This window comes from Moschus berezovskii, chromosome X (assembly GCF_049115385.1).
Source record: "Moschus berezovskii isolate FMDL1 chromosome X, NW_MosBer_1.0, whole genome shotgun sequence".
Classification (NCBI taxonomy): domain Eukaryota; kingdom Metazoa; phylum Chordata; class Mammalia; order Artiodactyla; family Moschidae; genus Moschus; species Moschus berezovskii.
The window spans coordinates 51,443,213-51,456,600 of NC_142488.1; the positions used below are offsets into that span (position 1 = coordinate 51,443,213).

The following is a 13,388-nucleotide window of genomic DNA, read 5'->3' on the forward strand; positions in this document are numbered from 1 at the left end:
GTGAAGTACTTCCTCATACCTCTCAAGTAGCTATTATCAAAAAGACAACAAGTAAGAAATGTTGTCAAAGATGTAGAGAAAAGGAAACCCTCATGCAGTTTTGGTGTAAATGTATATTAGTGCAGCCACTATGGAGACAATGAGGGTTTCCTCAAAAACTGAAAACTAGAACTACGATATGATCCAGCAGTTCTACTTCTCGGTATTTTTCTCAAGAATAGAAGAAACACTAGTCACAAAAGATATATGTGCTCCTCTGTTCACTGCAGCGTTATTTACAGCCAAGGGGATACAAGATATGGAAGGAACCTAAGTGCCCATCGATAGACGAATCAAAAAGGAAGAAATGGTGTACACACACACACGCACACACAGTGGAATATGAGTCAGCAGTAAAAAAAGAATGATATCTTGTCATTGTCGACAACATGGATGGATGTAGAGGGTATGATGCCAAGTGAAACTAGGCACACAGGGAAAGACAAATACCTCACAGTTTTATTTACATGTGGAACTTCTGATATAAAATAAGAGAACACGGGAAACAAGACAGAAATAGAGTCAGAGAAACAGAGAACAAACTGGTGGTTATCAGAGGAGCAGGGAGTAGGGAGATGTGTAAAACAGAGAGGGATTAGGAGATAGAAACTTCCAGTTATAAAAGAAGTCATGGGAATGGAATGTACATACAGGGAATATAGTCAATAATCTTGCAATAAATCTCTGTGGTGACACATGGCAACCAAACATATGGTAGCAATCCATTTCATAATGTTTAAAAATATGGAATCACTCTGTTGTGTACCTGAAACAAATATAATATCACATGTCAACTTTGGGCCTCCCCAGTGGTTCAGCAGTAAGGAATCCTCCTGCAATGCTGGAGCTGCAGGAGGCCTGGGTTGGATTTCTGGGTTGCGAAGATCCCCTGGAGAAGGGCATGGCAACCCACTCCAGTATTCTTTCCTGGAGAATCCCATGGACAGAGGAGCCTGGCGGGCTACAGTCATGTGGTTGCAAAGAGTTGGACATGGCTGATGTGACTTAGCATGCATGAACGCATCGCAACTTTAATGAAGAAATAAGGAGTGAGGTCGCTGAATGGAGGATGCTGAGCTTTGTGTGTCCTTTTTTTCTGGTGGCCTGTATGACTCTGAGCATACCCCTAACTTCTCTGTCCTCTGCTTTCTCACCTCAGCAATTAGGGTTGAAACCTTCCAAAATGATGGGTCTTTGAAGGAAGAGTAAATAAGGTGACAGAAAGAAATATATTGAATGTGGTCTGATATCTGGTAAAAGGATGGACAACCTTGAAATGCCATGTTAGTCCTGCTAAACGTGCCCACACTGACTAAATTCATGCCTCTGAGTTTCAAGAAGAAAAGCTCCCTTGGAGCTGGGAGACAAGTCCTGCAAGATGGGTTAAGCTCTGAAGCTCTCTGATGAGATCACAAGTTCAGACTCCAATAAATATACTAGTTCTCAAGTGCCTCTCTCTGCAGAATACTCGTGGATTTCTGCAGAAATACAGCCTTCGGGACTAGTTGAGAGCACAGACTGACAGACAGCAGAATTTATTTTCACTGCTGAAGAATCTCACATGCACTTGCTGGCTACGCAACACTGGGCTCTGAGTGTGGGGAGGAAAAGTAGATTTCATCACTCATGTCTCCTGTAATGAAAAGGGAAGCTATTTGTTATTAGGGGAAAGATGTTTGTGAATCACAGATCTGAGAAAGGTCTTATAGTCAGGATATGTAAGGAATTTTAAAATTGCAAAGGACAAAACGTAGTGAAGGAGGACAGATCCTTGTGCCAGGGGTTGGGTTGTGGGAGGGGAAACCAGAAAGGGGCAGCACCTGGGAATTTTTAGGGTGATGGATGTGGCCTGAGTCCTGGTCATGGTGGTGATCACTGGAATCTCTCTCTGTGTCAGAGCTCAGAGAGCTGCACACCGAAAGACAAGCAGGCCAGGAATTCCCTGGTGGTCCAGTGGTTAAGAATGTGCATGCCATATAAAATTAATACACAGAAAACCCTTGCATTCCTATAAACTAATAAGGAAAAATCAGAAAGAGTAATTAAGGAAATGATCCCATTCACCATTGCAATGAAAAGAATAAAATACTTAGGAATAAATTTATGTAAAGAAACAAAAGACCTGCATACAGAAAACTATAAAAAAAAAACGATGAAAGAAATCAAAGATGACACAAATAGATGGAGAAATGTACCATGTTCTTGGATTGGAAGAATCAGTATAGTGAAAATGACTCTACTAACCAAAGCGATCTATAGATTCATGACAATCCCAGTCGAACTACCAAAGGTATTTTTCACAGAACTAGATCGAATAATTTCACAGTTTGTATGGAAACACTAAAGAGTCCAAATACCCAAAGCAACCTTAAGAAAGAAGAATTGAACTGGAGGAATCAACCTTCCTGACTTCAGACTATACTACAAAGCTACAGTCATCAAGTATTATGGTACTGGCACAAAGACATAACTATAGATCAATGGAACAAAACAGAGAACCCAGAGATAAATCCACACACCTATGCACACATTATCTTTGACACAAGAGGCAGAAATATACAATGGTGTAAACAAAGTCTCTTGACACGTGATGATGGGTAAAATGCTGAACCACGTGTCAAAGAATGAAACTGGAAGATTTTCTAACCCCATACACAAAAATAAACTCAAAATGGATTAAAGACCTAAATGTAACACCAAAAACTATAAAACTCTTAAGGGAAACCACAGGCAGAACACTCTCTGACATATATCACAGCAAGATCCTCTATGACCCACCTCCCAGAGTAATGGAAATAAAGACACAAATAAACAAAAGGGACCAAATTAAACTTAAATGCTTTTGCACAATGAAGGAAACTATAAGCAAGGTGAAAAGACAGCCCTCAAAACAGGAGAAAATAATAGCAAATGAAACAACTGACAAAGAATGAATGTCCAAAATATACAAGCAGCTCATGGAGCTCAACACCGGAAAAACGAACAACCCCATAAAAAGTGGGCAAGAGACCTAAACAGACATTTCTCCAAAGACATACAGATGGCTACCATACAAGTGAAGAGATGCTCAACATCACTCGTTATTAGAAAGCTGCAAATCAAAACCACAATGAGGTGTCATCTCACACAGGTCAGAATGGTCACCACCAAAAAATCTACAAACAATAAATGGTGGAGATGGTGTGAAGAAAAGGGAAACTTCTTTCACTGTTGGTGGGAATGCAAACTGGAACAGCCACTACGGAGAACAGAGTGGAGATTCCTTAGAAAACTGGGAATAGAACTGCCACACGACCCAGCAGTCCCACTGCTGGGCATACTACCCTGAGGAAACCAGAAGTGAAACATACCCATGAACCCCAATGTTCACAGCAGCACTATATACAATAGCTAGGATATGGAAAGGACCTAGATGTCCATCGGCGGATGAATGGATAAGGAAGTTGTGCATATACACAATGGAACATTACTCAGCTATAAAAGGGAATGCATTTGAATCCGTGCTAATGAGGTGGATGAACCTGGAGCCTGTTATACAGAGAGAAGTACGTCAGAAGGAGAAACACAAATACTTATATTAATGCATATATATGGAATTTAGAAAGACGGTAGCCATGATTCTACATGTAGGGAAGCAAAGGAGACAGAGACGTACAGAACACACTTTTCAACTCGGTAAAAGAAGGCGAGGGTGCGATGAATTGAGAGAATAGCAGTGAAACATATACATTACCATATGTCAAAGAGATGACCAGTGCAAGTTCAATGCATGAAGCAGGGCACCCAAAGCCAGTGATCTGGGACAACCCAGAGGGATAGGGTGGGGAGGGAGGTGGCATGGGGGTTCAGGAGGGCAGGATACATGTATACCTGGGGCCGATTCTTGTTGATATATGGGAAAAACCATCACAATGTCATATAGTAATTATTCTCCGATGAAAATAAATTAATGATTTAAAAAATAAAACAGAACCCACTTGCCAGTGCAATGGTGCAGGCGTTCAGTCCCTAGTCCAGGAAGATTCCACGTGCCGCAGGGCAACTAAGACTGTGTGTCACAAGTACTGAACCCACCTGATCCGACGACTGAAGCCCTTGAGCCTAGAGTCCATGCTCCGCAACAAGAGAAGTCTCTGAAATCAGAAGCGCATGCACCGCCACTAGAGAGTAGTCCTCCACAACTAGAGAAAGCCTTCGTGCAGCAACAAAGACTCAATGCAGCCAACAATAAATAAACAAATAATAAGAAAGACAACCGGGCCAATCTCACTGTATGTTCATTTGAAAAATCCAATGGTAGATACCGAAGTAGGTGCATCTCTATATTCTTTGAATAATCATATCTTGAGTGAAGCTAACAAAAATTACATCACAGGCTATATTAAAACTTTGGAGCAGCTTCCCAGGCACTGCTCCTTTCTAGACAGCTACTTTTCTCAGAGAACTGTTACTTAGGAACTTTAATCACCAGAACTGCGGCCTCCACCACATTCAAGGGCAGGAAACAAAACACATTAGGAAGACGCGGTTCAAATCCTATGAGTTTATGAGTTGCCTGTGACCAGTGGCTAGGATGAACACACATCCCAGAAAGAGTCCAAGAAACATTTCAGGAATTGAAACCTGTATTTCAACCACTTAGTTCAGTTCTTTAAGGCCACTGCTATCCTCTTAAACAAACACTTGGTGTGAAACACTTGGAAAATGACCTTAATCCAATTCGCTGCCAACCTCTATTCACATGTCACAAGGAGTGTCTCATGACGATATTTCCTCACCTAGAAAGCCAATCTTCAGATAAAGAAAAGAATTCACACACACACCCCTTCTGAAGAAATACTGAGATTTTAGAAACTGACTCACAACGAACCCATGGTTCATCATTCTTTTTTCTCCCTCCATCCAATCTGAGAAATGAATATTTGGCCAGGCTGTCTGATTTGCCCACCAAGTTGCTCATACCACACACAGGATGTTGTTACAAGTGAGCCTATACACAAGGCATTGACACCAGCCAACCCTACTGAAGTCGGCTATCTGAGGGGCAGGGAGGTGGCCGGGGCAATAAATTCATCATCTCATTTCCTTCTTCACCCTACCCCACTTCATTCCCTGTAGTCATTTGGCCCAAACGAATAAAGATCTAGCATGAAATCGCTGCTTAAAGCACCACTGTGTCAAGTTTCCTTTGTTATCTTATGTGGCTTCTGAGGCCAGGGAACAGAATTTACTTGAGATGAGTAAAGCTAGAGAGACAGCCCACTGGCCAGAGATTCTGGGTGGGAGGTGATGTCTCTCAGTGCATTCTTTACGACCCCATGGACCAAGGCCCACAAAGCTCCTCTGTCCAGGGGATTCTCCAGGCGAGACTACTGGAGTGGGTTGCCATGCCCTCCTCCAGGGAAACTTCCCGACCCAGGAATTGAACCCAGGTGTCCTAATTCCGCTGCACTGCAGACAGATTCTCTACCGCTGAGCCTCCGGGGAAGCCCATGACAAACCCAGACCGCATATTAAAAAGCGGAGACACCACTTTGGTGACAAAGGTCTGCAGAGTCAAAACTATGGTTTTTCCAGGAGTCGTGTACAGATGTGTGAGTTGGATCATTAAGTGATGCTGAGTGATGCCTTCGAATTGTGGTGCTAGAGAGATGAGCCTTTAGAATCCCTCGGACAGGAAGGAGAATAACCCGGCCAATCCTAAAGGAAATGAACTCTGAATACTCACTGGCAGGACTGATGCTGAAGCTGCAATACTTTGGCCACCTGATGCAAATAGCTGACTCATTGGAAAACACCCTAATGCTGGCAAAGATCGAAGGCAGGAGGAGAAGGGGTAGACAGAGAGTGAGATGGGTTAGATAGCATCACCAACCCAATGGACATTAATTTGATCAAACCCAGGGAGATAGTGTAGGACAGAGGAGCCTGGCTGCAGTCCATGGGCTCGTTAATAGTCAGACACGACTGAGCGACTGAACAACCACCACCACCACCCTACCTTTGAGCTTCCCTAAGGTGCCACAACCCCACTCTCAGCAGGGCTAAGAAGCTTTCTGTGTCTGTCAGTGCTAAAGGTTGAGACTTAATGTCTTCACACTCTCAGTGCCCCTGCGTAGCGTTGATGATGGGTCATTAGAACGCTCATCACTCCCTCCCAGAGCTCGGACCAGGGAGTCTTCTCACAACAAAATGGAGCACGCTACCCTGGTACAGAATTGGGAGTTGTAGGTGTTTACCCCTCTCAATGTGTTTTCTCCATTTACATTCACTTCCACATTTCTTCCTTGAGTCCCCGAATCCAACTCCGCTCAGCCCCAACTGGTTCCTGTAACAAGCTGCACCTGCATCTCGAGCACATCTCTAGCACCACATGCACAGCGTGGGTGCATGTACCCTCCGCGCTATGTATCTTTTTTCTCCTCTCTGTTCGGAATCTGTTGACTCCCAGACATCACAAAAAGGGCTCCAGATCACCCACAAAGGGGGCTGTGCTGCAGGGGAGGCTGTGACTCTGATCCACAACCTGGGTCAAAGCAGGACTCTTATAAGTGCCACAAGCTGCCCCACTGCATCATGGGAGACAAAAGAGCAAAGGTCTGAAAGTCCTAACAAAGAAATTTCCGTGGATAGAACACCAGTGTCTTCCTTGGGACCTGTGAGCTGTTGTTTGGTTTGGGCCTATAGTGTCAGTGACCTTTTTCACAACGCTTGCAGGCTTAGCTAGCCTTTCATCAGGAACTCTCTACTCCCCACAGCCCCCCACCTACTGTACCAACGATATTACTTCTGACTTCAGGGTCCCGATTGGGTTTTCACCTGGCAGGGATAAAAACACAACCCTTTTATGCTGAAACCTCAAGATACCTGAGGAGAATGAATCTTCAGAAAGTCCATTTTTCAATTATAATAGAAAAACTGCCTATGTAACAATGAAGATACAACAAATTAAAATACTAAGAAAATGTTATTTGGAAATTATCCAGAATGCCACACTTAAGAGAAAAAAAACTTAGTATGTGGTCTATTGCCTTCCAGGTTTTGTTCTCTGCATTTAAGAGAATTATGAGATGGGGGAGGTAATGTCTTCATGATATTGTATCTGTTGTTCTATCTGTTTATCACTATGGCTATGCTACTTTCCATAATGATGAGGGTGCTCCACTCATGTTGGTCAGAGGAAACACTGTTTAGACCTCGGAATGGACCAAGAACTGTTCTCTGTGATGAGTGCATGTTGACATGACACCCCATGGTCTTTCATGCACTTAGGATACACTGTGTTCAATCCATACACAGATCCACAGTAATGTTTCACGCGGATGGAGATGTTGATCTGCCTTTTGATCCAGAGTACACCAGGCAGTGCACTGTATTCCAGATTGGGGGTCAGACACCACACCTGGCTGTTTCTCTCTGGCCTGGGCACCAGTGTGACTCAGCTCTTGCCAGCTAGGTGACTTTGTGCAGATTCATTCACCCATCAACGCCTACGTGTCTCTTCTCCTCAGCTGCTGAAAGGGATGACAGCATTAAACATGCTCACCTCACAGTGTTGCTATGAGTACTCAAAGACTTCATTATGCGTATATCTACGGAGAGCTAAGCACGGTCCAGAAGGGGAGCTCTTCTTCTTGTGTCTCTTCACTTCTGTTTCCACTTGTACTACTATCCCCCTGTTCCTGCCCCCACGCTGTCACCTCCCCCAACCCGACTCTCTCTCCCCTGTGCCCCTGTCCTCAGACTCTCCATCCCAAAACACAGCTGAACATCTTCTCACCATTTACCCCAGAAAATACCCATACCATCACCCTTGGAGTAAACAGTCATGAATATTAGCGGAAAAAAATAAGAAACACAATAAACGGGCAATGTTAAAACTACATAAGAAATAAAGCATTACTGATGAATTTCGGACTACTATTTTCATATCTTCATCAGAATCAGATGTTCAGAATTTGATATACGAGAATTAGAATTGATAAAACAATGTCAGAAAAGGTAATGCAATGTGGTTCCTTAAATAAGACCTATCAAAATGGAGGCACATGGCGTGTTCACGGATGGAGAAATTCAATATAATCAGGATGTCAGTAGTCCCCATACAGATCCATCAATTTCATACAATTCCAGTCAGAAATCCTGGCAGGACTTTTGTATACATATAGACTAAGTGATGATAACATTTCTGTGGTAAGGCAAATGAACTAGAATAGCCAAATGATTCTGAAAAACTATGCTGAAGGATTAAGACTAACCTGAAATCTACTTTGCAGCTTCAACCAAAAGTTGTAAGCAATTAAGTGCCAATGGAGGGATGAATGGATACAGAAAACGTGATGACACCGGTCAGAATGGCCACTATCAAAAAGTCTGCTGCTGCTGCTGCGTCACTTCAGTCGTGTCCGACTCTGTGTGACCCCATAGACAGAAGCCCACCAGGGTCCCCTGTCCCCGGGATTCTCCAGGCAAGAACACTGGAGTGGGTTGCCATTTCCTTCTCCAATGTGTGAAAAGTGAAAAGTGAAAGTGAAGTCGCTCAGTCGTGTCCGACCCTTAGTGACCCCACGGACTGCAGCCTACCAGGCTCCTCCATCCATGGGATTTTCTAGGCAAGAGTACTGGAGTGGCTCGCCATTGCCTTCTCCGATCAAAAAGTCTACAAACAACAAATGCTGGATAACGTATGGAGGAAGGGGAACCCTCTAACACAGTTGATGGGAATGCAAACTGGTACAGCCACTATGGAGAACAGTGTGGGATTCCTTTAAAAACTGTGAATACAACTGCCATGTGACCCAGCAATCCCACTGCTGGGTATACACCCCGAGGAAACCAGAAGCGAAATAGACACATGTACCCCAGTGTTCACTGTAGCACTGTTTACCATAGCTAGGACATGGAAGCAACCTAGATGTCCACTGGTAGACGGATGGATAAGGAAGTTGTGGTACAGATACAATGGAATATTACTCAAGTATAAAAAGGAACGCACTTGAGTCAATTCTAATGAGGTGGATGAACCTGGAGCCTATTATACAGAGTGAAGTAAGTCAGAAAGAGAAAGAGAAAGAGTGTACATTAATGCATATATATGGAATTTAGAAAGACGGTACCAATGACCATACATGCAGGGCAGCAAAGGAGACACAGATGTAAAGAACAGACTCTGGGACTCAGTGGGAGGAGTGGGTGGGATGATCTGAGAGAATAGCACTGAAACACGTACATTACCATATGTAAAATAGATGACCAGTGTTAAGTTCCATGCATGAAGCAGGGCACCCAAAGCCGGTACTCTGGGACAAGCCAGAGGCATAGGGTGGAGAGGGAAGTGGGAGGGGGGTTCAGGATGGAGGGACACATGAATCCCTATGGCAGATTCATGCTGATGTATGACAAAAACCTCAAAATATTGTAAAGTAATTATCCTCAAATTAAAGTGAATTAATTTCAAAAGAAAATGTGGCGATATATACAATGGAATATTATTCGGTCAGAAAGAAGAAAATTCTGCCTTTTGCAACAACATGAATGGACTTCAAAGTCTTTATGCTAAGTGAAAAAAGTGAAAGACAGAAAGACATATATTGTATGTTCTCACTTATATGCAGAATCTAAAAAATCAAACTTACAGAAATAAGAGTTTAGAATGGTGGTTTCCAGGGCCTGGGGAAAATGCTGAATACAGGGTACAAACTTCCAGGTATGAGATGAATAAGTTACGTGGATCCAATGTATAGTATTGTGAGTATAATGAACAAAACTGTATAATACAGTGAAAGCTAAGAGGGTAGATCTCAGATGTTATTTCCTCAACAATTTTTAAAAAGGATTATGTGAGGGGATAGAGGGCCAACCCTGCCGTGGTAATCGTTTTGCCAAATATGTGTGTATCAAATCATCCCATTGGCATCTTAAAATTACAGGTTATCAGTCAATAATTCCTCAAAAAAGGTGGAAAAAATAAGAGAGTCCTGAGTGTTTCCTGTGGGAGAGCCCTCAAGCTACATTCTGTGTCCCTCTGATATCTCCCCATCATTCCTGAACTTTCCCTTATTACTGACATGACAAGGTGAACCAGGCTCATTTATCCTTTCCTTCCTCAGCCTGGGAACCCATCAATTAGTGGAAAAAGGTGTTCAGAAGCTAGGATCTGGGGACTGGTGTAATTATTGCCATTGGAATGCTGCTGTTTCCACTAACTTGGGAATATATGTGTATACACAATCACACACAGAGAAACACATAGACACACATCTAGAGTCATACATCAGTCTAGCCACATATGCACACCTATCGAATAAACGTAGTTTGCATGGAGACCTTTAATTCCAGTAGAATTCCTCAGAATTTGTTCTAGTTTACTTCCTTTCCATAATGGAAATTCCCTTTTCCAAAAATGACAGACGTGGCTTTCAGCATTCTTATGTATTTGCTGAGTTGATGAATCCCAAAGCATGTAGGTGATCCCTCTTCCACAAAAGGGTCCTCCTCACAATCTATGCAGAACCATCCCTTGCCCTTGACTTCCACACCTCACTCAAGCTAGAATCCATGAAACAGCCTCCTTCCCACCCATTCCCCAGGGACATCTTTCTTTCCACCTTGGGCTCTGACTCTCCAGGCAGGGATGCCCCTTTACACATATACATGCCTTGCCTGGCAGCACCTAATGGCTTTAGGACTGACTTGCTCAGGCACAAAAAAAGGGAAGGGAAAGAAAGGGTAGGGACAGGAAAACGTGAATATGTCCTAATACAGTCAGTCAATCAACGTGAACTGGGCCAAACCCAAGCAATGTGATGAAGCCAGTCGTTTTTGTTTTTCTCATTGTCCTCCAGCTTCCTTCCTGCCTCTGTTCTTTGCCCCAGTTCCTTTTCCCTTCTTAAGTCCTGCCTTCCATCAAGAGTACCAATGTTACGAGGCATGATTCCCACATTATAACTCATCTCTGCTGCTTGGGTGACATTCAGTGTGACATCCCTGCAGCTGGGATGCTCAAACTCTCTCTCTCTCTCTCATGATGGACCAGAAGGTTTCACTCCTAATTTCAGGGATAGGTAGGAGAGAAGGTGCAGGGCACACGTTGGAGCCTTCAGTCCTTCATCTGTGAAATGCAGATGATCGCAAATTGTGGGAGAAACAGAGACAGCAGCAACCAGACTGCTTTCAATGAGTGCTACATGCCAAACCCAGTGCATCACACGACTCCTTGACATTCAAGGGCACGCCAAGTAGATTTCTATGCCGGGACATTTGCATTTGTTGTTCTTTCTGCCTGGAATGCTCTTCCCTTAGATAACCCCATGGCCTGCTCCCTCACTTCCTCCAGATCTCTGCTTACTTGCCATCTTTCAGGGAGACTTTCCCTCATTACCTTGAATAAAATAATAACATCATACCCACATATATCCTTTCCCCTGATCTACCATTATCTTTCTTCATAGTTCCTGCCACCCTTGATTTATTTACTGACCACCAAGTCTATGAAAGGAGACTTGGTCAGTTCTGTCCTGTCACAAACTCCTCCAATATTGCTCAGGTATATGGCAGGTGCTCAGAAAATATTTGCTGAAGGACAGTCTCGAGCCAGGCAACACACATTGCTAACCTGCACAGGTACCCTCCAAGATGCGCACTGGCTCCATTATAACAACTATGATACATACTGAGATTCCAGGAGACAACTGATATGCTCAAGAACACACAGTCAGCATGTCAGTTTCCAGGCCTTGGAATCATATCTGCCAGCTTTCAAACCCTCAGTTCCTGGACAGAGAGCTCCAAGAACACCCAAGAACATAAGAGGTTTTCTTTCTGACACAAAGACTCCAAGCAGCTCAGATAGATACCCAGAGACACCAAAAAGAGCTCACTGCATCTCTGCACAGTGAGCACACAACTCGTCTCAGACCCTCAAACACAACTGAGACCATAACCATACACACTGTGACAAAGACCCTCCAAACAGACCAAAGTCTTCCAGACAGAAACAAATGAGAACTGCACAGATACTTCACATCACGGAGACTGAGTCTCAAAACGCTCGACACTTACCAATCTAATACAAAAACACAAAACGGAAAGACAGAACTTTTAATAAGTCAAGAACATCATCATATAATCTTTAGATAAAGTCGCCAGGCAAATGGAAAACCTGCACCCTGTGTACACATCCCCAAGCAGCTGATAGTTTACACCTTTAGACAAACCCATTCTTAAAGCAGCTCAGAGACATCACAACTTAGTGCCCAGTATCAAAAACTCTGAGCTCTCACAATCTCAGGTGCACACGCCTACACAGAGATCTCACACCGAAAGCTCCAAAACCGCACACCCCGGAATACAGGCACACGCATCCTAGGGGCTCTGTACTATGGTTCACAAAATCCACTCAGATCAAATATCCCACCACTCACAACTCCGCCCAAAGGCTCAAGGAGATCAAAAGTAACCAAACAGCACCTGTGTTGCCACACGTAGCGATACACAAGCCCAGGCTCCCTGACACTGGTTACTCTCCAGGGAGAGACAGCACACTCAGAGACCTCTCTCTGGACATGAATTGCATGCATTTGTGTGAATGACCGTGGGCTGCCACAAGATCCAGACTGAGCGAGAGCTAAACAAGACTGAAACGCCGTCACCATGCACAGCCAGAGACTGCGCCAAACCTCGCCCCTAACCAGGGCAGGTATTCGACCCCTTCGGGAAAATCAATAAAACTTGGAGAAAAATTATATGCTCTAAAAAGCCGCGCACCGCAACACGCCTCTCGCCCTCAGTTCCAGGTCTTCGGCCCCAGTGCCTCTAACAGCCAGCCAGCCAATTGGAACTGGCCATGAGACGAAGCAGGGCGGAAGTCGCGGGACTTCCGGCGCCTATTCGCGCCCTGGAAGAGCTAATTCCGGCGATCACGCGGTGACCAATCAATGCCCAGAACGCTTCCGTGACGCCTTGCCCCAAACTGGCAGCCCATCTCGCTCCGTAGCCGTCCCCCCTTGGATGTAACCATGTAGAAAAGAAGGGGTGGAATTGGAAACGAGACGAGGACAGTTGCATCTTAATACCGGTGTCCACTTGGACTCAAATGCAGCGGGAAGACAGAATGCAGCGAATGGGGATGGATCCCGTGGTGCCATGGGTGCCTCCGCTAGGAACTCTGGTCGATGCCCGACGCGGTGGAAAGGTACTCTCTTTGTTTTAATACGCCCTCTCGAATGGTACCTTCCAGAGTGAGTGATCTTACCGGCACCCCTTACTGGTACATCCCAGGACAGAACTGTTTCATCTCGCGCGCCCCTTGGTGGTGAGACTGGGGAACAGCCTATGTAGATGCCGGTGGA

The 13,388-nt window shown here is 44.3% G+C and overlaps 2 protein-coding genes across 7 annotated transcripts in view; one reads left to right on the plus strand and one right to left on the minus strand.

Moving 5' to 3' along the window:
* Positions 1-12,927, minus strand: part of LOC129540263 (uncharacterized) — a 29,354-nt gene extending 16,427 nt beyond the window's left edge. For 2 of the 4 annotated variants that reach the window (XM_088834116.1, XM_088834117.1), the window contains exon 1: positions 4,114-12,804. In XM_088834116.1, the coding sequence (XP_088690242.1) occupies positions 4,114-4,151 (38 nt within the window). In that variant the 5' untranslated portion in view covers positions 4,152-12,804. The other 2 variants (XR_016036949.1, XR_016036950.1) reach the window with 2 other exon arrangements.
* Positions 1-13,388, plus strand: part of LOC129535017 (X antigen family member 5-like) — a 247,618-nt gene that overhangs the window by 136,673 nt on the left and 97,557 nt on the right. The window lies entirely within an intron of this gene.